We start from the raw sequence: 26984 nt of genomic DNA on the forward strand, positions 1-26984 counted from the left end.
TTATAGGATTAAAGAGCCCCAACTATATCTCATGAAGAAGCTGGTAGTTTCAAGCTGCTGATTTGAGATTAGCAGCTCAACACATAACCATCACCGCTACACCATCAGTGCTCCTCTAAACTCCAGAAAGGGGGAAAGGAATTATTATTTTTAGTTCTATAGTATACTTTGGTTGACAGAATATCTTGATGTACAACATGTTGCTGCTGCAGGTGTTGTTAGGTGCCACAGAGTCGATAACTCATAGCCATCCTATGCACAATAGAACAAAATGGTAGCTTGTCCTTCGCCATCTTCAGTATTGTTGTCATATTTGAGTCCATTGTTACAGTCACTGTATCATCCATGTCATCAAGGGTCTTGCTCTTCTTCACTAACAAATTATGATATCCTTTTCCAGGGGCTAGCCTTTCCTGATAACATATACAAAATATGCGATATGAAATCTCATATCCTCACTTCTGAGGACAATTCTGCTTGTACTTCTTCTAAGACATTTGTATTTGTTTTTCTGGCAGTCCACAGACCTTTCAACAGTCCTTACCAAGTAATAATTCAAATGCATCCTTCTCTAGTGTTCCCTAAAGGCTCTGTCACTTAAGTGCCGGAATGCTAACGTCAGAGTGACAGTTCAAAGCCACCAGCTGATGTGCAGGAGGAGGTGGACGCCATCTGCTCCATGAAGGTTACAGCCTCAGAAACCTTACCAGGTCCCTGTATGGTTGTCATTCACTCCATGGCCGTGGAGTTTGACCCCTCCTTACTCACTATCCAGTTTTCACATGCTTACGAGTGGCACAGAACTTAGTCCTCAAAGGGACATGTTTTCTGATTAATACTTTAAAGAGGTTTTGTGCAGATTTTCCCAGTGCAATAAGTCACTAGATTTCTTCACTGTTGCTTCCATGAGTGTTGATTGTGGATCCAAATAAAATGAAATCCTCGAGAACTTCAAGTTTCTCTGCACTTGTCATTCTGTTGTCTATTGGTCCAGTGGCGAGGATTTACTTTACACTGAGTTGCAATTGATACTGAAGGCTCTATGCAGTCTTTGATTTTCATCAGCAGGTACTGGTACTTCAAGTTCTCCTTGCTTCCAACAAACAAAGTTGTATCACCTGCATATTACAGGTTGTTAATAAACCTTCCTCCAATCCTGATGCTGTATTCTTTTTCATATGGCCCAGATGCTCAAATTATTTGTTCAACATAGAGACTGACAAAGTACTATGAAAGGATACAACTCTGACGCACACCTTTCTTGATTTCAAACCACCTGGTATCCCCTTATTTTGTTCAGACAGCTGCCTCTTGGTCTATTTACAAGTTTCACATGAGCTCAAGTAAACCAAACCAAACTCAAGAACCCTACAGGACAGAGTAGACTGTTCCTTTGGGTTTGCAAGGTGGCAGACCTTTATGGAAGCCGCCGGCAGACTCATCTTTCTACTTCAGAGTAGTTGATGGATCCGGAACGCTGACCTTGATGTTACCCACTATTCCCCCAATGATCCTTCGGGTGTTCTAGAATTCCTGTTCTTCCAAATATTTCCCATTGTGTTAGTCCAGGTAAACCAGAGAAACAAATTCATAAGCATGCATATTTATATAAGGTTTCTATATGAGTAATTGAATATTGAGAAAATATCCCAGCCCAGTCCAGATCAAGTCCATAAGCCCAATATTAGCCCATATATCCAATGCCAATCTATAAAGTCCTCATCAGGCTCACAAAACACATACAATGACACCAAATGCAGGACGATCACAGGCCAGTGGGTAGAAAACCTTTGGATCCAGCGGTGTTTGTCAGCATCTCATCACTGACAGGGGTTTCCATGTGGCTTCTCCGGGTTCCAGAACTGCATCAGGGTAGGTCCATGTGACCTCTCCTCAGCGATGCCTTGCAGGGAGTCAGCAGAGCAACAAAGTGTCTACCATCTCCATGGAGGAAAATCCAGATTTCCCAGAATTCTCAGGAGAAAGCCATGCCCACACAGAGGCCTCATTGGCTATGATCTGATTGACAGACTAGGCTCCACCCCTTCACTCTTAATCTTCAAATTGACAAATAATTATATAACTACCATACCCATAGTTTGTTATGATGCACATTGTTGAATATGGTTACAATCAATAAAATACATTTTTCTGGTATTCTCTGCTTTCAGCAAAGATCTGACATCAGCATATTCCTCTCTCCATGTCCTCTTCAAAAACAGCTTGCACTTCTGGCAGCTCCCTGTCAATATACAGCTACAGCCACTTTTTAATTATCTTAAACAAAAATTTAGTTGCAGGTGACATTGATCCCATTGCTTGACAATTTCCACATGCTTTTGGAATGGGCACAAACCTGAATACCTTCCAGTCTGTTGGCCTGGTGGCAATTTTCCAAATTTCTTAGGATAGACCAGTAAGTGCCTTCCATGCTACATTGTTGAGACATTCTAATTCTAATTCAGTCAATATGTGCAAAACAGGGACTGAATAATATTGGTTAAATTTGTCTGCTTATTTTTTCATTTAACAGTTTTATTAAACACTGAGGTCACTCCATGTGTGTAAGAGCAGAGCTGTGCTGCATGGGGTTTTTCTGCACTTTTTTCCCCACGGTATAATCTTTTAATTCACGGAATTATTATCATTAAGTGTTAATCAATTCAATTTAAGGAACTTCACATGTTGTCTTTCATTCTGCTGCCCATCAATAGTTCCTCCCAAGCTTATATCTTCAAGATAACCCTTTTAAAAAACACCTAGGCTACTCCACCACCATTCAGGCAATATAAAATTAGATTTCAAGAGATCCTCACATAGTAATAAGAAGGCTATGACTTTGATTGACTGTATTGTCTAGTAGCCATTAATCACATCAGAACTTGAAGACTGTCACATCTCCTTTTAGTCATTCTGTTCTAATCTCCAATTAAATGTAGAAGTATGGACATACTAATGGCATATGTCAACATTCCTTGCTTGGGGTTTCTTCAAATTATTCCGTCCAGGGCCATTTTAGGACCTACATAGGTAGATTCTGCCTTAGAAAATAATTTATGACATCATCTATCATAAGGAGTTCAAATCCAATGCACTCCCAAGAAAAATACATATCTATAATATATACCAATACCTAAGGTTATTACAATCTGACTATTAGATCTTTCATACTACCAGCATCGTTCTGTCTTATAGATCCTTTTTACAATCTGCAGCAAGGGTTCAGGGAAACTGAGGCTAACCATGTTTAAGTCGTCTATCCAGGATCACTCAGATGATAAATGGAACAGTAGGAATTTGAAAATCAAACCTTAGTACATCCTTCCTCATTAATTTAACAAATGCTTACTGAAAAACAATTATGGGTGTGTTTAGAAGTATCCAGTGTTTGGGTTGTTGTTTTTTAAGTTCAGAGTATTTTACAGCCTTCTCATAGCTGCTTCGAGAGCAGCTTCAAAGCGTCTACATCAAGGAAAGAGCCTTTCCCGTTCCCTACGTCTCATCTCCTCTCAACCCTGTTGCACCCTCAGCATGGCAACTATGGCATCTTCCGTTCACATTTACTGAATTCAAGACCGTGATAAGAGTAGTATATGAATAGGAAGTAGGCACTGGGGTTCACCATAACAGATCTGTACTTCCTGAGCCCTGTGGTACAAACACATGATCAGAACTAGTAAGGAATTATGGGCCGAAGTGACAAACATCATTTCTGGCCCAGAGCACTTAATTGTCAATTGTCCATAGAATCCCTCCTTTTCCTCTACCATATTAATTCACAATATCCAAGATGATGGAATATAGTTTCTGCATCACTGTAATAAAGTAGCCCCTCTGCCGACTCACAGTGAAATGGCAGGATGAAAGAGAAATATGATCTCGTTGTCTCAAGTCCCTGGGAAGTGTAGGATTGTTCATTACTGCAACAAACTAAGCCAATTCAAACTAACACTAGTGCAAAAGGAAGCCATCTTCAGCTGGCAATCGAGGATGGGTGACGTTGGATCAAGTGAAAACCAAACCCACTGCCAATGAGCCCATTCTTCCTCAGTGACCAACCCTCCAGAGGGCTTCCGCAGCTGCCAGTGTTTGTGGAAGGAGACTCCTCCCTCTACCGGCAACCCTCCAATGTGTTGGAACCAAAGGAGGGAGAAATCCCTGATAGGTGAAATTTTGGTTAAGCAAGAAAGAACCTTTAGATAGTGAATGGTATCACCATTACATCACTCAAGATTGGTATTTGCCAAATTTCAGTTACTAATACTTGCCTATTTAATAAAGTTAATCTCTTTTTGGTTAAAGGAACAGCTGCCTAAGATACTCTCACCTAAGCATGTTTTGTGTGTGGTAAATATATAACCTTGTTTGTCTGCCTTTTCAAATGCCTTTACATGTATAATTCAGTAACAGTTATGTCACACTATGTCATTAGTTAAGAAAACCAGTATGTGCAATAAAAAACTTTTAAGTATAACTTCAGGGGGCCCTTTTTATTTCTAACAGCCTGTCTTGAAACTTCTTCCAAAATAACAAAACAAAAGGCTTTGTCTAAATTGCATGTTCTAGGCTCCAAATATCACTTAACTCTTTAACTCTGCTATTAAATCAAGCCCATGCAAATCATTGGCACTCAGAGACATCATATTGCTCAACCCACGGGTGGCAGGGACAGGCCATTACAGTGAGGACAAGGTGATCTTCATGGCAGTTCTCTGCTCCCATACGTACAAAGAGCAAGGGGAGCTCTCGTTCCTTATCATGCAAGAACCAGAGTGTGGGGGCCCACACTCCCAAAGGCACACACACATATATGCATCTAGTTAGAGGCCCTTCTCCTCTTTTCAACAGTTTTCTTTTTCCCCTGCTCCAAACCACTTCCCACAAAAGCTAGACTGACCCCCTATACTGAGGTCAAAGATAGAGGATGATGAGCTAAGACCCCACTTTCACTGCTCAGGCAGGATCAGGGATTCTGGGCATCAAGGGCATCTCTGAGTACTCCCTCACCTGGCCCATTTCCTCATCAGCATCCACAGCAAGGCTGAGCAATGGCCACAGCCACGACTGCAGGGGCTGCATGTGCCACCTTGTCAGCCACAGGGACTCACACGGTACGACTCCCCACTCACCCACCTGCCAGGCCTGCAGGAGGCAGGGGCCCCAGGTCCACAGAATCTAATTCCTCTTCCCAAGAACTCCAGAAGCAGTGACCTCACCTGTATAAGGATTCCTTTTCCTTCATATTCTGCTCGGAGTGCCTTGGAAAACGTGCACACAAACGCCTGGGTAAAGAAGAGAGCGATACCTGAGAAACAAAGGCTTGCTTGCTCCGCTCAGAGCGACTTCACTCGGCTTACCTGCCCCACCTTCAAGCGCAGTCATTTGGCTGAATGGGAGCCAGTACTTCATTTCTACCAAGGTATTTCCCTGCCTTTGTCTAAAAGGGTTCTCTCGGTGAATGAGGACATATATTTTGTAGTAATGCACATCTAGAGCCACTATAGGGAGCTGAGAAAAACCTCTGTAACACAACAGGTCACCATGGGTGGCAGGGCATAGCAACAACGGGGACACTACATACAAATGAGCCTACCCAGCGGAAGCTCTCTCTGGTCTCAGCACATCTGCTCTTCCTGATTCCCCCTCCACTAGAGTTTCTTTTCATAAGTAGGCACGGAGGCAGCAGATGAGGCCTCCCGGACCGAAAGGAAGCTACGATTGCACTCGTTAGCGGAAAAACACGAAGCGTTTCCTTTCCAGGAGGTGAACGGGTCTGGGGTCCCTAAGAGGCTGAGCTTGCTATGCAGCACTACTGCAGGGCTTCGGCTGCCCAGAGGGGGCGTCTTTCCTAAATTACCCGAGAGCCTCCTGGCTCCTCTGCCTTGTTTCATTGAGCGTCATTTCTTGAACTTCACTTTATTGTACTTCACAAACGTCACACTTTTTACAAACGGAAGGTTTGCTTCAACTCTGCCCGAAGCCAGTTTGTCAGCGCCCTTTTTCCAAAAGGGCGTGTGCTCGCTCACCTGTGTCTCTGGGTCACATTTTGGGAATTCTCCTAACATCTCAAACTCTTTGACAATGTTATTGCACACTTAATATTGACTATCAAAATCCACTACAAAAGAGACCATTATGATTCATAGGGATCCTATAGAGCAGCGGTTCTCAACCTGTGGGTCGCGACCCTTGGAGTTTCAAACGACCCTTTCACAGGGATCGCCCGATTCATAACAGTAGCAACATTACAGTTATGAAGTAGCAACGAAAATAATTGTATGGTTTGGGGGGGGGGGGTCACCAGCCCAGGAGGAGCTGTATTGAAGGGCCGCCGCATGAGGAAGGTTGGGGATCAGTGCTATAGAAGGATTTCTAGCTGGAAATCTTTACAGGAGCAGATAGCTCGTCGTTCCTCTGTGGAGCGCCTGGTAGGTTTGCATCTCATGGTTAGCAGTCTAGTGCATACCTGCTAGCATCACCAGGGCGCCTTAACCTCTGGTAGTATAATGTAAACATAACTTTTCTATGCACTGGGAAGAACAAATAGATGTGACTCGCTTTGTTATGCTGCTTCCTTTATTAAGATGATCTGAAACAGAATTCTCAATAACTCTGGGACATGCCCGTGTAAGAGTATCTCCAGGCAAATCTTCGCATAAATTTGCCAGATACCCTAAAGGGGAATGGCAACTAGGAATACCAACGAGGAAAAAGGAGGGGACTTGGATTTCATGCTGTCACCCACCTTGGAAGCTGAGTACATGGAGTACAGAGGCCAAGGAAAGAGCGCTGCTCCAGAAGAAATGTTCAAAATGAATCCTTTGCGCCTAAAGGTACAAACAAGTAAACATTCCATTGGTTTGCTGCAGATTCCCACCTTGTGTAGACAGACAGCACAGATGCGCGTGTGAACTCCATGCAAACTCTTTCTGTCCAAATCACGGAGCATGCAGAGTGCTCTCTCTGCATCCCAAACTGTGAGTGGAACTTTCCCTGGGTGAGCAGTTAGACAATGCAATAGGCTAGATGACATCATGGGTGGGATAATGACATCTTCATGATGATGTCACTCTTGGTATTCCTTTGCATAGTAAGGGTTTCTTACTAGAAAGAGAGACCCCTCTACAACAAAGCTTTCCTCACCCAAAAACAGATAGCCAACTTAGCCTGAACAAGACTTAGGAGGAAGTCTCTCTCAGCTACAACTTTATGGGCTTGAATACTCCTCCTGATTCATAAGATAACTCACGACAGCACAGCCAATCGATGGTAGAACCCAGCTGTGATCTCTCATTTGCTCATGCAGGCATTCTTATAGAAAGTCTTCAGGACTTTTGAAGTTCAAAGTCTTTAATTCTTCCCATTAAAAAAAGCAAACATAAAAAAAAACAAACCCTCACTGCCACTGACTTGTTTCTGACTCGTAGCAACCCTATAGGGCTGGGTAAACTGCTCCTGTGTGTTTCCAAAACTGTAACCCCTTTCTGAAGTCGAAAGTCTCTTCTTTCTCCTGTGCAGCAGCTGGTCATTTCAAACTGCTTGCTGACTTTGGGGTCGCAGCTCAACACATAGCCCACTACGACACCATTCTTCCAATGAAGATGAATGGAATTGGCAGGGGTGGTGAATGGAATTGGTGGTGGTAGTGGTGGTAATTAACCTATAATTAAAATATATGACCAAGTCCCATTTTCTTCTAGGAAAGAGAAGACTCTCCGCCATATGTTTTTAATGAATCCCTGGCTGATTTTCAGAAAAGATCTTTCTCCCAACTCTATTGAAGTCCCACTTAAGGCTAGGAGGCCCATGCACGAGATACACTGGTCAGGATTAAATCTGGGTCTCCCACGTGAAAACAGCCTCTCCAGTAGGCCAGTGGTGAGGAAGATATAAACATGGGATGAATGGAGAGCTTAATAAGGTGGCGACTTTTGACACTAAATTGAATTTGCTCTGACAGAAGCTGAAATGTATATCACATTGAGTGGGTCCTGGTCTCCAGGCAACTGCTGGGATTCCTCTTACGTGCAGCATGAGCGAACTATTTATCATCTGTTCTGTGCCGAAGCTGCTCCTCCCTGGAGGCTGCCCATATGCTTATTGTTTGCAAAGCCAGCCTGGGGGGGGTTATGTTTTCCTTCATTAATCTTCATTTTCTTTCATCATAGCTCCTATCAGTTCTTAAAGCAGCAGCAGAGTGAACTTCCTGTCGCACACTCCAGGCCAGCTCTCTACCCACCCAGGGAGGCTAACTGGCTCTATGCTTTTTTCAAAGGAAGGACTTACCTCGACTCCATTTGTTTCAGAATCAGCTGAGTCATCTACCAGAGAAGACAGAAGTTACACACTGACAAAAGAGCGAGTGCAGACACCAGAAGAAGCTGGGGGCATTACTGAAAAGAGGCGTTGCAGATGGAAAAAGAGCGTCCTTAACAGTTTGTAACCTGCTAGTTTCCCTAGCAGGCTTTATAATCATGAGTATGGCCATTGCAATGAATTATCAAGCAATTGGACATAGATGACTTAAAATTTCATCTGTTAGGGCTTTTAAAATCACTGACTGCTTAGCACACAAAATAAGTATTTTGTTATTATATTATTATTGGTTATTATTTTATAATAACCAGGCAGGGTATTATAAAATGCCAACATGCTTATGCAAGAAATAATCATCAGTGGAAATAATTGTTGTCAACCTGCCTTATTCACATGAAAATAAAATTACTTTTTTACATTTAAATTATTCTTTAGTTTTTGATAATCCATTGCAATGATCAGAAAAGCATCATCCACTCAGCAGGTCACCAGCATCAGGCTGTGTCCACATTTAAAATAAACGGTTGCCATTAAGTTGCCAACTCAGGGCAACTGCCAGTGTGTCAGAGTAGAACTGTGTTGCGAAGAATGTTCATCCTGAGAGTTTTAAAGGCGATCCCCAGGCCTTTCAGGTAGCCTCTGGTTGCATTCGCCATCGGCACCACCCAGTGTCTGCATCCACATGTAAGCAGCACTTTTTCCAAATTGCCCAGAGGAAGCACATTTTTCTTATTAACAAATAGCATAAAACGCTATAAATGCAGTGGATTCTAACCAGAGAATTTGAGTTTTGAAAAGTTAGAACCTCATTTTAATAAGAGATGAAGAATCTGAAATACAAATGAGTTAAATAACTTGCCCAATGCTAACCAACTAATTGGTACCTAAACTGGATTAGAATATAGGTGAACTAGAACTTTAGCAAATATTCATTGAACAAAAGTCCAGAAATTCCAAGACATATGCTATGTCATTTTTCCAAATAGAGCGAGCTTTCCTCAATATAAACTTAAAATTGATGTATGTATGTATGTATTTTCATAATAGCTGTATGAACCCCCAACAAAATGATTTTTAGATGATTAAAATTCGAGGAAAGGATTCCATTTTTCAAATTGCCTAGGAATCCTGACTAAGTGTCAGCATTGTTATGTTAGGTAGGCAGAATAGGAACAAAGGGGGTTGTCTCCCCAGAGTCTGCATAAGGCCAGGACAAAGTGTTGGAAAGAAATCAGGCACCCATTAGATACCTATTAAAAGATCCAATCAGGGGTCCTCAAACTTTTCAAACAGGCAGCCAGTTCACTGTCGCTCAGACCCGTTAGAGGGCCGGACTACAGTGTTGTTGTTTTTTTAATCTATGAAGAAATTCCTATGCACACTGCAAATACCTTATTTTGAAGTAAAAAAACAAAACGGGGCAAAAACACCTGGCGGACCGGATAAATGTCTTCAGCAAGCTGCATGTGGCCCGCGGGCCATAGTTTGAGGACACCTGATCCAAACTAAGCATGCTCCAACACTAGCCCCCTGGGCCCAGGTCCACCTGGATGCACAGACTAGGCTCAGCCACATGACATCACACAGGTGAGCTTAAACTCAGCTCATAGAATCGGCCACTATGCTCAAGGACACCTTCCCAGCCAGTGGGGGTAAGAGCAGTCAACAGGCAGGACATCTCCCTATTTCAGGGGTGCTGGGCAGGCAAAGGGTGGGAAACTTTCCCATGTGGGGGCCAAGCTCCCTTTTAGGCCTCTCTTTTGGCCCCTGGGATCCCCTGATGCTGCAAGCGGGGTTCGTGCTCTTGTTCCTGTGGTTTTTCCACGTGGTTTTTCAGCCGTGAATCCCTCTGCGGTTTCCACGCAGACTTGTACACGTTCCTAAAACAGCATGTGCTTTGGAAGACTGTAAAAACCTGGAACTTCCCTTTTTCCTCCTAAAAGTCACTTGGATTACAAATGTACTTCTGCCACGGGAATCCTTTCAGTGCTGAGAAGCAAGAACAGAGGAACCCCAATCCAGGAACCTAACAGTTAGACATAATGCATTCTAATATGTGACAAAACTGAACACAAGAATAGAGTTTAGATACTAAGGAGAATAACTTCCTCAGTGTGTTTTCTTGACGAAATAAAAATAACACACTGGAAGGACCAGTAGATGGCCTCCCAATCAAGAGCAGTTAAACGTCAAAGAACTCTGCTTCGACTGTAGAAGGAAGTATTCTCCTGAGTTTCCAGATTCCAAAAGGCCTTGCATTTCATATGTTTGGCACACATTTATCACATACCTTGACGACTGAGGTGATGTTACAATGGATGAGACTCTGTAATAAATAATAACAACAATGAATCAGCCCAGTCATTTGAGAAAGTCTCTAGGGGAGCAGTCAGTACTAATGAATCATGCAGGGAGCAGAAGTGTGGGACTAAGGTGTGGTATCACTCACCCAGCCTGCAAATTCAGTCTTTATTGGATGTTCAAGTATAGACTGAATTTGGGTAACATCTGACATCCATTCTATGAGTCTCTAAGTATGCGATCTTAAATCAAAGTCAGTGTGAGTCTCCTTGAAAATAACAGGATTACGAAGAGTTTTTCCAAGAGAAATGTTCAATTTCCAGGTGAAGGATGAGAGGTTAGAATATGAACACACAAGTAAGCATAAATAGAGGAAATGAAGCAAGAATGGAGTATCAATGATACATTAGTGGAGAGACACAGATTGTGCCATAAATAGGGATTGCTAAAGAAGATATGAGGGTAAATGGGTGGTCAAAAGGGGAGTGCAGCAAGGCCATGCCAGCAATTTGCATTATATGCCAGTGTAGTCTATTCATACTTGCAGGTGGTACTTGACCAGGTATTGAAGAATAGAACAACTGTCTGTCTGGAATAGACATAATAACCCAATCACCTCAAAGGTCAAGACCTGTGAAAGGGTCAACAAATAGGAACTTGAAGAACTGTTCAAGACATGCAATTCTGTCATGACCAACAGTGGCAGACATGGGTCTGAATCAAGCTTACTGAACTTACAATACTTCAATCATAGCTTCTGTATCATATGTTTTCCTGATATTAAAAGCTGGACAAATATTATGGTGGTAGTTATATAATTTCATGTCAACTTGATAAATAGGATGTATGGGTAGAGGCTAGCCTGTCAATCAGGAAACAAGGGAACACCTCCCAGGAAGATTCTGGGAACTTCCTCTTTTTTCCTGGGAGGAAGACTACAATCTGTCTATGCTTCCTGTTGACAAGCCACATGGAGCAATGCTGAAGACAGTCAGAACCCTGGAGCTAGAGGTGCCATGTGGAGACCTATGCCAGCGCTGAGATGTTTCAACCACCACAGGATCCACAAGAGTTTTCACCCACTGGCCTGTGATATTCCTGCATTCAGCATCATTGCATGTCTTGTGTGAGTCTGAAGAGGAATTTATAGACTGGTATCAGATATATGGCTAATATCAGACTTATGATCTGGACTGGGCTGGGATATTTTCTTAATATACAATTACTCTTTGATATAAAGCTCTCTTTTTCTATTATCCATTCATACCATTTATGCTATAAACTTTCTGAAACATAAAAAGAAAGCTCCCTCTTACACACACGAGTATCTCTGGATTTGTTTCTCTAGTCAACCCAGTCTTACACAATTATTATCTGGGATGACAAAGAGAACCAAGGGTTGGCTATAAATTTGCCATGTAGAATTTGGCCATACATCAATGAGCCAGTGAGAAGGTAAGTTACCATGTGTGAAGAAGAGGAAAGCTGTCTTAATACTAGATATGGCCATGAAAAGTGGAACCATTGGTTTTTCATCAAGTACTAAGGTGAAATGACAGCGATACCTCACAATATCCAACATTCAGTACAGAAGTTTGGCCAGCATACACTCTATTGCCCTCATACCCAGACCCGGGTGACTATCCGGCCAGGGAGCCAGTACTTGACTAGGAGGATATCATACATATAAGAGCTCAAGTCCACCTGGATGTCATCTGGCGCATTAAGGAAATAGCCCGGGAGAAGGTTTGGAAGCATTCCAACATTGTTGACTGAGAGAGAGAAAAAACAAAAATGTGTCAGATAACCAGCTGCCTAATTCTTCTTAAAAGTCTTTAAAATGTTCATATTAAACTTAGAAAGTCTTCTCTTTCATTAAACTTTATATACATGGTTTTGCATTGAAACATGATTTGATAACTGGGGAACTTGGAGGGAAAATTGTTGTCTAATAAAAAAATGATTAGAAAGATTAAAGGAGTGGAACACAATCCAGTCATTACAAAATATTGCTGCTCCGAATTTTATAGACAAGGGGGAAAATAGTGATGTGAGTTTAAGGAAAATGTTACAAAGCAATATAGAACTATTTCCAATTTTGACAGAAATTTTATTTTATTCTTTATTCTGTCTTTCAGAGCACTCTACTTTTCAGCTAGGTTCTACAAGTCATTGCCACACAGAAGTCACAAACAATTTCCAAAACAGCAGTTTACAATTCAGATGAGAAATATTCAGGATACAGTTGTTTAGACAGGACATCTCCCAAAGTCCTTTTAGAGCTGCTAATAAAATGCCAAAGGGCATGACACTCAACTGCAAGCCTCCACCCTGAGGCACCCAGCTCGAGCTCCACAGATCAGCAAACTCAGCTCCCTGAATTAAGTGCCCAGAGGGAGTCACCTGCCCCAGTGCTTTCAGCTGTACTTGCTCTACAGGCTGAGCAGCCCACTACTTTGCCTCATGCTCTGGTTTCTGTTTCTATAGCCGCTGCTCCTCTATTACTTTTCTAGTGTCAAAGCTTGTCATCCTATGTCCGGGAGGCTCACTGTGCAGATCCGGGGTCCAGAAGACATGCTCCATTCCTGTCTCTTGCTGGTGATGAAATTACCTCCTCCTGCTGCTGAGATGGCTCACTTCATACCCAGCAGGATGGCAATCACTCACAGCTGAATTGTATAACACAATCAGTACCTTCCCCCATCTTTTTACCAGACTGATCAGGGAAAAGTCAGTTGGTGGGAGTAATAAAGGCTATGGCAAGAAGAGCCATATTAGATAATTCACTACATTTCATGCATAGAAGAATATGTAACAAAATTATATCCCAGAATTTGAGATTTTAAGAAATTTATATTCCTTTCATATGTGCATCTATTATTTTCAATATTCTACAATGATATGCTTGAATATAATACATGAATCTTCCTTCTGTATATAATTACAAATATCACACTGTGTATTTTGTTATAAAACATCTTATCTATCTATAAACCATCACAGAGAATAAGACTATATTGTCTTTTAAATAAGGGATTGTATTTTGAAATAACCAAACTTATTCCCAGATCAACCCTAGTGATGCTTTCAGACTAACTTAATTCTTTTGGGCCAATGTTTTTATGATATCAGTTAAATTGAAAATTGATTTTAATATTAGAAAATATGGCCCCAAAGTCCAAATACGTTAAGTTAGATATATTCCAAAGCGATATATATCTATATAAATTCAGCAATACTCTTGAAATATTAAGCTTTAGTATTTAATTTAATACTATCATTTAAAATACAACCATGAGTTAAGTTTAAATTACCATGATATAATTGTCTTCTATTTCACTGGTGTATACAACAAGCTTCGCTCATAATTTACTCACAAATCACAATTTACTTACCTAAAATTCCAATTTCCAAGCCCTTGAGGTTTTCTTTAATATTCTTATAGATGTCATCTTTGGTAAAATCTGCTTGTATAATCTTCACATTACTCCCGGTAGTCCGCTCTGCATTTAAGACATCAGTTATTTTCAATATCCAAAGGGATTGAGTGCCCTCCTGCCTGCAGATCTCCTCTGATACTCCTGGACTGTCTGAGAAGATACTGGAGAGGACCAACTTGTGACGCCAATGAGAAATAATAGCCTTCTGTAAGTATTAGGTGGAGCAAGGAGATCGTGAAGGATAGTTTCTAAGTATTTCTAAGAGCTCTCATGGTGACAAGTGTGTGCATGACAAGGGCTTTGTGCAGTGGTTCGACAACTGTGAGTCACAGGCCAGCAGCAGCAAGATCACTGGGAAACTCAATCAAAGCGCAAATTCTCCGAGCTGGGCTCCACCTACTGTATCCGAAATCTGAGGTGTACCCCCTCGACGAGATGCCTATGCACGGCCAACTGTGAGATCCCTGCGCTAACTGATGTAAAAGATGAAGTCTTGATGCTGCCTCTGTTCAAGCGTCAGGTTCCTTGAAAAACTATTTATATAATATTTTAGAATTAGAAATCATTTTCATAAACAAAATATTTTTTTCAATCATCCTCAAAACCCTCTAAGGACCACTGGCAGTGTATGAGTTAAACACTGGCATGCCAACTACAAGGTTGTCATTTGAAACCCACCAGTAGATCCTCTGGAGGATCTTTTTTGCTCCCATAGGATTTAGTCTCAGAGACCCCATGTAGAGCCGCTATGAGTGGGAATCAACTCAGTGGTAGTGGGTTTGGTTTGGCTTTTATGACCTTCTAAGGCAAATATTGATATCCCCTTTTTTCAGAGGGAAAAGTTAGACTCTGAGAAGTTAACTGACTTGACCAAGGGCACATATATGTAGGATTGGCACCAGGTCTACTCTTCTAAGTTCAATAACTAGCCTGTCTTTTTTAACTGTTTTCAGGCAAATATATAATCTATGGGCACATTTCACTAATTGCTGCCTACTTAACTTTGGGAATTATGCCCAATATTTTTGGGTCATTATCCTAAAATTTAACTTGGGAGGTAAGGTTGCTTTCAGTCCACTCTGGAAACAGTCCTTGCTTTTCAAGAGAATGATAAAGGGCACTTTGAAGAATGTGCTATCCCTGGTCAGAGTTCCATCTAATATCCACACCTAGAACAAAGAGAAACTCATCAGTCCAAGGCACTAAGCTTTCCTAGTGTGATCAAATGGTGGCCTTGCACCACTCACATCCACTTCCCATCCCAGATATTCTCCTGAGAAACCAAGTCTTCAGACAAACTCACCAATTTAATGAGTCTTCATAAACCAGTCCCTGAATTTCAGGTATTGAAATTTATTAAAATTCCAAAATCCAACTAGAAATTGTATAATCATTATGAACTAATTGCACTTCAGAGTGGGTCATCATAATAAATATAATGTATAGTGATATAAATTAATATGAAGATGGCCTAGAACTTGGAAGTGTTTCATTCTCTTATAAAAAGCTTGTCATGAATCAGAGCCAAAGCAGCAACAAAAATATGATATAAATTATATCTGCTTGCGCTGCACTGTGTACCTGACTGCCCTAGATCAAAAAGTTTTCTGCAAGGAGAAGAGTTGGAGAGAGAATTCCCAAACATAGATCCTGTTTTTAAAGAAGTGACAGAAGCAACCGAGCATCTAGGCCCTCTGGAAGGGGCTGATGCAAGAGTCAAGGAGAAAGTACACGCATTTGTGAGTCTACCCTGCTTCATGCAACCCAAAGAATCACTGGTGAATTAAAGCCACTGCGCGAGGTTCTGTCCTTAGCTTTGTAGCCTTGACTCCCACAGGAGGGTTGGTGCCCTGGGACCGAGAGAGTAGAGGAAGGGATGTTGACCAGTATGTCAACAGGTAGAAGACAGAAACAGCTGTTTTGGCTGATGGAGTCCACTAAGATTACCCTTACTTCTTGGGAGCACTCACCAATTTCCATGGCAATTGCTTGTAGCTTTTCCAGTGTCCGGCTGATAAGTACGACATTGAGTCCATGTTTTGCTAGCTGGGGATGAGGTAAAGGACAAATGAAAACCAAGATGGTAACCAAAGAGGGAAGCTTGCTTTTAAAAATAAATTGGGGGTGTTAGTCAATTGAAACCTGTGTATTTACACATCAGCTGCCACGATGGGCTTTAATATATTAACAATCATGAAGATGGTGCAGGACCAGGCAGAGTTTCACTCCGTTGCACACAGGGCTGTTGTGAGTCAGAACCCACTCAATAGAACATAACATCAACATCCATTACCAGGTGGAATGTAAACCTGTGCTGTGGAAAACAGTTTGCCAGTTCTTCAAAAAGTTAAAGATAGCATTACCATATGCCTCAGCAATTCTACTCCAAGATTTACACACAAAAGATTTGAAAGCAGGAACTCAGATACTTAGATACCAATTTCATAATAGCCCAAAGATGGATGTGTCCATCAACAGATGAATGAAGACACAAAATGTAGTATAAGCTAAAAGCATTGCTTCCAGCATTCTGGCCCATGCATGTATGGGGTTATTCCAAACAAAATGTGTTTAAGCATGCCTCTTCAATCAGCAGTTGACTGTAAACAAGTAAACTCAGTAATACTTTTGGTTTAGTCTCAATGCAGTGCCTTCAAAAACATTGGTCCAATCAAAACAGTGGCTTCTGAAGGAGAATATGTTGAAAAACATTAAATTCACATTTTGATCTTTTTACTGAACAATGGCTTCTATGATCTTGCAACAATGCATTTGCAATACTTTTGCACCCTTATATATGTGCAATGAAATATATTGTCCTGTAGTTAAGAGAAATGGAGTTCTGATAAATTCCAGGCAATGGTTGAAGCTTAAAAGCATCATGCTGAGTGGAATAAGTAATAAACCATAGGGCAAACAGTGTACGGTGGGTGATCCCACCTACATGAGCTCTCTAGAAAAGTCAAATGGATAGAGCCTCAAACTCAAGGTTCTCAGGAGCCGTTGGGAGGAGAAAATGGAGTAAAGGGTACTGCATGGGAGGGAGAACATTTGGGTTAAGCATGATGAAAATTCTGGAAATGGGAAGGGAAAAATCAGGAAGTGTTGCACAATATGGTGAACTCATTTCATTAATGTCATGGAAAGAGGGATAAGAAAAATTTGGAATAATAGAAACTGGATAAGAAGAAGGCTATTCATAGGGTTTTGACTGGACAATTTTCTTCAATATTTAACTGGTACAACCTTACTTGCTGAAAGTGAAAAGGACTTGAAGCACTTATTCATGAAAATTTAAAAAAACAAAACAACCACAGCCAACACTGTGGATTATATTACCTCAACCTTTTTTTATCCTCACAACTTGACTGACCAATAAGGAACAATCCTGATAAACAGAGAGAACATTGAACTTCTCAGGGATTTCAGTTTACTTGGTGTCTATGGAAACAGCAGCCAACAAATCACACAACATACTGCATTGGTAAATTTGTTATATAAAGACCTCTTTTTAAAATCATTTTATTGGGGGCTCATAGAGCTCTTATCACAATTCATTGTATCAAGCACATTTGTACATTTGTTGTCATCATCATTTCCAAAACATTTTCTTTCGACTTGAGTCCTTGGTATCAGTTCCTCCTAAAAAGACTTCTTTTAATTTTTAATGAGCTGAGATGTCACTGAGAATAAAAGGGCACGTGACGCAGCCATGGTATTTTCAATCACTTCACGTACATGCAAAGCCGGACAAGGAACAAGGAATACCAGAGATGTGGTGCCTTTAAATGGTACCTCACAACAACGACGACAAAAAGAAGAGACATTTAAAAAGTAAGGTTCCCGTCTTCTCAAGGTGTACAACATACTATGGAGTATCCTTCTGATCTGTATTGGAAAACCAACTGAAGGAACCAGACTTTACATTAAACGCACCTGTTGCAGATTAAAGGAATTGATAGATCCTTCAGATTTAAAGTTATAACACCCAAATGAGAAAAGCATGGGAATGCTTACCCCAAGGAAATCACTGGGCTTCAGTTCAAAACTCTTGCTTTTGAGCCTATCCATTTTTAATTCCTTCTGTTTATTAATATTTTCTGCTCTTTTGGATTGAAGTTTTTCTATGTTTACTTTTGTTATTGTTTGTTTGGTGGGGTTTTTTTTGGGGGGGGGAGGAGGTGTTGACTTTTCTTTATGTGAAATCCAAGGTAGGTAAGTGAGGTAGTTAGTTTATTGTGCCAACCTGGCCAATAAACACATATGGTGTTAATTGAAGGGCAGACGGATATGTGGCCTAGTGAGCCTCGCCTTTCTAGTTCTCGGGTCTCTTGCTTTGTGATGGTTGGAGCAGGGTGCAGCTGCCTTAGCCGTTCCCTGCTTCAGCTTGCAAGGCTGACTTCCTGCAAGACATCCCACATGGACCTATCCTGATGCAGCCCTGGGTGCTGGAGCAGCCATGTGGAGACCCCTGCCAGTGCTGAGATTCTTACATGTTCACTGATTCGGCTTTCCTCCTGCAGTCAGCATCAGAGTGTGTGTTTTGTGAGATGGAGGAGGACTTTGTGGATTGGTGTTGGACATATGGGTTAATGGGTTAATGTTGGACTTGTGGCTTGGGCAACACTGAGTTGGGATGTTTTCTTGATGCGCACTTAACCTTTATATAAAACTCTTACTTATACATGAGTTTCTGTCTATTTGTTTCTCTAAAGTATCCAGACTAATACAGTAAGTTATAAAAGAATGAATAAAGTATTCTAAAACTGATTGTGGTAATGACTGCACAACTGTTTTTAATACACTCAAACCATTGGATTATATGGTTTGTGATTATATGTCAACAAAAATCATTTATAAAAAATAATGTTCTCAAGTAGATGAAACAAGTTACTATGTATAAGAGAAAGTAACAATTTGCTCTATTTTTAAAAATCCATATAGAGACTACAAAAGAACTTAAATTTTAAATAAATTTAATTTTAAAATAATTTTAAATTAAAAAATTATAAGTTAAAAAAGAAAAGAGTGAAAATAAAAACTTCAAAACGGGAATGTGGGTTGAAGTATAAAATTTATAAAATCCTTAAAACACACACACACACACAAATTCCTTTCACAGACAGGATGGCATAGAGATAAAGAAAAACTATAAAAGAATACAAGTTGATCCAAAGATCTGAACAACAGAACTTCCAGAAATACTATTACTCAGCATACGAGTAATGGGCACTCCAGAAAGAACAGGTGAAGTAGAGGCGTGCATACGCTGGTCCATCTTGAATCATAATGCCTTCAGGGAGAATATCTCTAAGCATCTGACCTCCCACCATATGCCTCTTAGGTTAGGCATATTTAGGGGGAGACAACGCGGAGTAAAAATCTTTTTATATCCCACAGTTTACAACATTTGTATTTAAAAGAGAAAATCAACTGTACTTGATGTGGGGAACTAGTTGCCAAGGAGTTGGTGTGAATTCAGGGACACCCCATGTGTCCGAATAAAACCGCGCTTTCCAGGGTCTTCTTCGGTGGCTGACTACTTAGAAGTAGATCACCGGAGCCTTCTTCTGAAGCACCTCTGGTTGGATCCAAACCTCGTCTTTCCGTTAGCTGCTGAACACATTAATCATTTGTAGACCCAGGACTCTTATCCTGAGGAGCTGATAAAATAGATATAGTTCATCCAGGGATGGGATACCCTAGAACCATTGGAAAGAAGGAAGGTCATCTATAGGCCCTTCGGTGGCAAGATCCCTATGCTGTCTGATTAAATAAAGAAAGCAAAGTTTATAATAGGGCTTGTGGTTGTGTACAGTAAGGTCAAATGCATGCTTAAGTGGGCAAAATCCAAACATGTAGGTGTAAACAGTGATACTACTACTGGGCCACTAATGCCCATTCTCTCCTCCTCCTGGCACAACATTGCCCAGCCTTCCTTGCCCCTGGCTTGACCTGAGCACTAAGTTCTGTCGAGTGTATGGTCAGTGACCCACATCAGACCATCCTGAGTGAGCCATACTCTCTGTGTCCTCTTCCCTTTCTTGCCATCAGAACACAAACATGCTTGTGGCCCAGCTTCAACTATGAAGGGAGTGAAGACCCAGGTGACGGGACAGAAACAGTACAAGGGGAAGGTGGGTAGAGTCAACCACAAAGCAGGCGATCGTCCATGATCTCTGTTGCTATAAAACAGAGGCATTGGTGGTTCAGTGGTAGAATCCTCATACTCCGTGCGGGAGACCCAAGTTCAATTCCCAGTCAATGTACCACATTCATGGCCACCACCCAGCTGTCAGTGGATGCTGAACAAACTTCGTAAAGCTTGCAGACTAAGACAGACTAACAATAAATACCTAGAGACCTGCTTCTGAAAATCAACCACAAAGAGCCCAGTGGATCACAAGCCAACCCCACTGAACATGGGAACAGCACAAGACTAGGCAGATCTCTTTTTTATTGTTAAAAGGTCATTTTATTGGGGCTCTTAACAACTCTTATTACTATCCATAGATCGATTACATCAGGTATGTTTGTACATGTTGCCTTCATTCTTTTCTAGACATTTACTTTCTATTGAACCAGCTCCTCCTTTTTTCACTTCCCCACCCCCACACTCATGACCCCTTGATAGATTATAAATTATTATTATTTCCATATCCTACACTAACCACTGTCTCCCGTCCCCCATGGTTTCTGTTGTTCTTCCCCCTGGAGAGGGGTGTGTGGTTATGTGTTCATCATTGCGATCAGTTCCCCCTTTCTCCCGTCCTCTCCCCCACTTTCCCCTACCCTTCTGATATCGCTATTCCCACTCTTGTTCCTGGATTCCGTGTGTCATGAGCTCCCATCTCTTATCTATACCTGTGTGCATGTTTTGGTCTGGTCTGAAGTAAGAAGCAGCACTGGGCCATGATAGTGAGGGAAAGACTAGGCAGATTTTTATTGCATTGTGTATAGGGGTCACCATAAGTTCAAGAGGTGACCACATCTTTATTACTGCAATATAGTTTGCTAATATTAGCACTTCTATATCAGCACATGTGTGTGTATGAATACTGCCAATGACTTTATATTTTCTGAGGGGAATATCAAGGCATGCTTAGCATTGTTTCCCTTTACAGAGATGGGTAAAATGAGTCGCTCACTCACACATTGTTATGGAGTCAATACTGAATCATAGTGGTCCCTGTGGGTCTCAGAAACTGTAACTGTTACAGGAGAAGGAAGCCCAGGTTTTCTCCTAAGGAGCTGCTGGTGGTTTTGAACTGCTAACCTTGGGAATTGCAGCCCAACACTTAACCACTATACCACCAGAGCTCCATAAATGAGAGTAGGTCTGTTGAAAGGCCTTCCCCCCCCCTTTTCTTGTGTCTTTCTGTACTGTTAAATTTTCTAACAGTGATGTTGTTAGGCGCCATCCACCCAGTTCTGTCGTCCTGTGTACAGCAAAACAAACACTGCTTGGTTATTTCAATCCTCAGAACTACTGTGCTTGAGCCCATTGTTGCAGTCACTGTGTCGGTCCTGCCCTGTCTCACTAGTCCTCTGCTTTACCAAGCGTGATGTCCTTTTCCAGGAACGGGTCTCTCCTGATCACAGGTACAAAGTACAAGAAACGAAGTTTCACCGTGCTTGCTTCCTAGGCGGCACCTGACAATACTATGGATGAGTCAGGTACACTTCAGTCCTCAAAGGGATAGCTTTCCTTTTTAGTACTTTAAAGAGGTCTTTTGCTGTAGATTTGCCCAATAAATACATTGCTTTATTTCTCATAGTGGTTTTACATTGGGCTGTAAGCACTACAGCCTTCTACTTGCATTAGTTTACCTTTAACAGGAATTATCTGGACTGACGTATTGATAATTTTGTTTTGTTCTTCTTTATATATCTCTGAATTAAAAAATAAATGTTGTGGTGGTTATTAGATGCCATACACTCAGTTCTGAATCATAGCACCCCTATGTACAACGGGATGAAATACTTCCCCATTCTTTGCAGTCCTCACAGTTAATTGTCCTTATGTTTGACCCAGTGGTAGATTCAGCAGAACTGATAGCTATATGTTTCTTGAGTTCAGGGAACTGGTTGTTAAAATGGTACTTGTAATCAGGGTTCTCTCTAAAGTGGGTGACTATCTAGTGGGGATCATAAATTTACATTCTTTACTCTTTTTAATGCTCCTCTGAATAACAGTGTATCCTAACTGCACCTAATGTTCATCATATCCATGGGTATCAGTAAACAAATTAGACTGAACTATGCTTGCAATGTTTATTTATTCATTTCATAAAACTCATTATACTTTTTTTAAAACGTTTTATTAGGGGCTCATACAACTCTTATCACAATCCATACATATACATACATCAATTGTATAAAGCACATTCCCTGCCCCAATCATTCTCAAAGCATTTGCTCTCCACTTAAGCCCTTTGCATCAGGTCCTCTTTTTTTTTTCTTTTTTTCCCCCTGCCTTCCCACTCCCCCCTCCCTCATGTGCCCTTGGTAATTTATACATCGTTATTTTGTCATATCTTGCCCTATCCGGAATCTCCCTTTCCCCCCCTTCTCTGCCGTCCCTCTCCCAGGGAGGAGGTCACATGTGGATCCTTGTAATCAGCTCCCCCTTTCCAACCCACTCACCCTACACCCTCCCAGCATCGCCCCTCACACCCTTGGTCCTGAAGGTATCATCCGCCCTGGATTCCCTGTGCCTCTAGCCCTCATATGTACCAGTGTACAACCTCTGCCCTATCCAGCCCTGCAAGGTAGAATTCGGATCATGGTAGTTGGGGGGAGGAAGCATCCAGGATCTGGGGGAAAGCTGTGTTCTTCATCGGTACTCATTATACTTTTGATGAAATACTACATTTTTATGCCCTTGTATTTGTTACTTCAGTAGACAAACATGTAACATAAGGAGAAAATACGTCAAACCAGAGGGTGATTTGACGGCATTCATTTCAGTTTTGTGTTACACCTCAAATTCCCACAAGATATTATGACTGAATTATGCAATTCTGAAAGGATTAAAAAAGCTAAAAATTTATTTGCCTTATAAACCTTTTATTTTTTAATAAATACTTTTATTGAGGGCCCTTACATCTCTTATCACAATCCACACATTCCTCCAGTGTGTCAAGCACATTTGCACATATGCTGCCATCATCATTTTCAAAGCACTCTTCCCACTTGAGCCCCTAATACCAACTCCACATTTCTTCCTCCTCTCTCCCCACCCGCCCTCCCTCACAAACTCTTGATAAGTCATAGATTATTATTTTCATATCTTACTTCATCCTCCCTCACCCCTCATGCACTTTTCAATTGTTTGTCCCCCTGAGAGGGAGTTATAGGCTGATCCTTGTGATGGATTCTCCCTTTCTCCCCCCACCCTCCTCTAATCCTCCTGGTATCTCTACTCTCATTGTTGGCCCAGGGTAGGAGGTGGGGTTTCTAGCCTGGATTCCCTGAGTTGAGGATTCTTGTCTGTAGCAGTGTGCATATCTGATCTAATCCGATTTATAAGGTAGAATTAAGGCCATGATAGTGGGGGGAAGGAAGCATGAAAGAACTAGAGGAAAGTTGTGTGTTTCATTGGTGCTATACTGCACACAGACTGGCTCACTTAATCCCTGTGACCCCTCTGTAGGGGGTTGTCCAATTGGCTACAGATGGGCATTGGGGCTGCACTCCATGACCCCACCCCCATTCACCTTGGGTATGATTTTGTTCTGGCTCTTAGAAGTCTGGTACCTGATCCCGTCGACACCTCATGATCACATAGTCTGTGTGCTTCTTCCATGTGGGCTTTGTTGTTTCTGAGCTAGATAGCCGCTTGGTTATCTTCAAGCCTTTAAAATCCCAGACTATATCTTTCGATAGCTGGGCACCATGAGTTTTTTTCACCGCATTTACTTATGTACCCATTTTGTTTTCAGCGATCGTGTCTGGCAGATGAGCATCACAGAATGCCAGATTGTTAGAATAAAGTGTTCTTATGTTGAGGGATACTTCCCTCGAGGCCCAACGTCCATCTACAACCTTAATTTTTAACATATAGATATGAGTACATAGTTCTATTCACCTCTCATTTTTTACATGTGTACATGCCTGTATTTAGACTTCTATAAATGTCCTTTGCCTTCTGGTTCTTTCCTCTATTTCCTTTCCTCTTGTCCCACCATCATGTTCGGCCTTCATTTGGCTTTAGTAATTCCTTGCAGTCCTTCAATGAGCCCTACTAGGCATCCTACACCCTTCCTTCCATTGATTTTAGTTCACATGTTGTTCCCTTTTCCCTGGGTTGGTTCCCTCCCCTTTCCTTTCTTCCACCTCCCCTTCTCCTGTATCCCACCCTCCTAGAACCAGTGGTCCCATTCTTTTCATCTCCAAATTATTTATCCCACCTATCTTATCTAGATAGACATTAAGATACATTAATAAGCACAAAAATCCAGCAAAGCCAAATAAAACAACAAAGGAAGTCAAGACCAACAAAAAATAAAAACAACAAAAAGAAAGCCACTGACAAAAACGGAAAAGCCTATAAACAGTTCAAGGTCTGTTTATTGGCCTTTACCAGTGTTTTCCAGTCGAGTCTGATGGGGTTCCACACTCTGTCTCGAAAGTCTATTTTTGGTATTCCCCAGGGATTTCATCACTTTGCTCCCCTTGCTGCTCAGTTCCATGCCCTTAGTGTTTCACCCCAGTGTGATGGGATCAGATTGTGCACAATTCTCGCGCTGTGTCTCTAGTATTTTCTCCTGCAGTGCTTTGGTTTAAAAGAATTCCTCAAATAAACCATACGTGGTCTTATTTTTTAGTGTATTCTTATATAATGCTAGATTGAATTTGATAGTATTTCATATATATTTCTTATGACTATGTTTATAAAAGAAACTAGCCTGTATTTTTTCCATTTTATAATTTTTTTTTGGATCTGGAATCAAATTATATTGTCTCCTAAAAGTAAGTTGTATGCCTTAAAAAAAAAAGAGCTAAAAACCTTGCCAGAGCTATTGCTCTAAGTTCAGCAGGAGTGAAAGGGTTTGTTCAGACATGAACATAAGGTGGTCAGAGACGAGAAGTCCCAAACTGTTTCTAATATATCAAACACAATGACTATTGTCTAAGTGGCCTACTTCTAAAGGAATGGGGTCCTGTGCACCCAGTGTAAAGGATGGTTAAGGGTAAGTCGCACAGCTGAGAATGCTCAGGTAAAAGCAAAGAATGTTGCAAGTGAGGATGCCAAACAAGAAGCAATGTGCACATATCTTAAATAATGGTTGTATTGTTCTTCTCAGGTATTATTTAATATTTTATTAATATGTTAAAGCTCTTATAACATAATCTAGTTCTGTCTACCTCTTTTATTGTTCTAATTTTAGAATCGCTGTATGCAATCATAAGCTACCTTTTGGGATATTGTTTTTTAATACTTAAAACGGTCATTAGGGCAGCAAATCATTTAAGTTATTTTAACCCCATCACTAGTTTGGGCTCATTGTCGTAGCCACTGTGTCAATCTATCTCATTAAGGGCCACCCTTTTTTTTTCTGTGAAGCAGGATGTCCTTCTTCAGTGACTAGTCTTTCTTGAAAACATGCCCTAAGCACGTGAGATGAAGTCTTACCATCTGAAATTATCATTGATACTCTTTTTCTCATGTCCTCTTCTCAATCCAGTCTGAACTTCTGGCAGGAATCATTGCTGGATGATCTTCAGTGAAATTTTTCCCGCATGTGGTATTAATGATATTGACCTATAGTTTGAGCAATTTCTTGGATCATCTTTCTTTGGAATGGGTACAAATATGGATCTCTTCCAGTCAGTTGGTCAAGTAGCTTCTTCCAAATTTCCTGGAATAGACAAGCGGGTGCTTCCAGTGTTTTCATCAGCTTGTTAAAACATTTCAATTGGTATTCCATCAATTTCTGGAGCCTTCTTTTTGGCTAACGTCTTCAGTGCAGTTTGAACTTCTTCCTTCAGTACTGCTGGTTCTTGCTCATATGCTATGTATCTCCTGAAATGGTGAAATGGTGACTAGCTTTTTGGTACAGTAAGTCCGTGTATTCTTTCCATCTTCCTCTGATGTTTCTTGCATCATGCAATATTTTGTCCAAAGAATCTTTCAACTTGAGGTTTGAATTTTTTTCTTTATTTCTTTCAGTTTAAGACATGCTCAGAATGTTCTTCCTTTTTGGTTTTCTAATTTTAGGTCTTTGCACATTTCTTTATAACATTTGTCTTTGCTCAACTTTCCCTTTGAAAATTTCTATTCGGCTCTTCCATGTCATCAACGTCTTTCATTTTCCTCAGCTACATTTTAAGAACAAGTTTCAGAGTCTCTTCTGATCTCACTTGGATCTTCTCTTTCCTTGTGGTCTTTTAAATGACTTTTCACTTTCTTCATGAATGATGTTCTTGATGTCTGCCCACAGCCCATCTGGTCCTCCGTCATTAGTGCTCAAGGTGTCAAACTTGTTCTTGAGATGTCCTTCAAATTTCGGTGTGATGGACCCAAAGTTGTATTTTGGCTCTCAAGGATTTGTTTGAATTTCTTCAACTTCAACCTAAACTTATATGTTAGTAAGTGGTGATCTGTTCCATAGTCAGCCCCTGGCCTGATTTTAGCTGCTGACATTGAGCTTCTCCATCTTCTCTTCCCACAGAGGTAGTCCTTTCTTTTCGGCATATTTTATCTAGGCACATTCATGTGCATAGTTGCCATTTGTTTTGTTGAAAAGGTGTTTGCTATGAAAAGTAATTCGTCTTCAAAATTCTATCATCTGATTTTCAGTTTTGTTTCTGTCACCACGGCCACATTTTCTAACTACTGTTCCTTTTTCTTTGTTTCCAACTTTTGCATTCCAAACAATAATAATTATTAGTGCATATCAATGGCATGTTTTATCAATTTCA

At 41.0% G+C, this 26984-nt stretch overlaps 1 protein-coding gene across 1 annotated transcript in view; it reads right to left on the reverse strand.

The window, feature by feature from the left end:
* HSD17B3 (hydroxysteroid 17-beta dehydrogenase 3) overlaps nucleotides 1-26984 on the reverse strand; it is a 57685-nt gene that overhangs the window by 11774 nt on the left and 18927 nt on the right. Inside the window, exons 3-9 of the mRNA XM_075550866.1 lie at nucleotides 16028-16103; nucleotides 14013-14120; nucleotides 12322-12389; nucleotides 10607-10642; nucleotides 8287-8321; nucleotides 6746-6827; nucleotides 5217-5282 (exon numbers count right to left, since the gene is read on the reverse strand). Of these exons, the coding sequence (XP_075406981.1) occupies nucleotides 5217-5282; nucleotides 6746-6827; nucleotides 8287-8321; nucleotides 10607-10642; nucleotides 12322-12389; nucleotides 14013-14120; nucleotides 16028-16103 (471 nt within the window). The remainder of the gene's footprint in view (nucleotides 1-5216; nucleotides 5283-6745; nucleotides 6828-8286; nucleotides 8322-10606; nucleotides 10643-12321; nucleotides 12390-14012; nucleotides 14121-16027; nucleotides 16104-26984) is intronic.

The sequence above is a fragment of the Tenrec ecaudatus genome, chromosome 5 (genome assembly GCF_050624435.1).
Source record: "Tenrec ecaudatus isolate mTenEca1 chromosome 5, mTenEca1.hap1, whole genome shotgun sequence".
Lineage (NCBI taxonomy): Eukaryota > Metazoa > Chordata > Mammalia > Afrosoricida > Tenrecidae > Tenrec > Tenrec ecaudatus.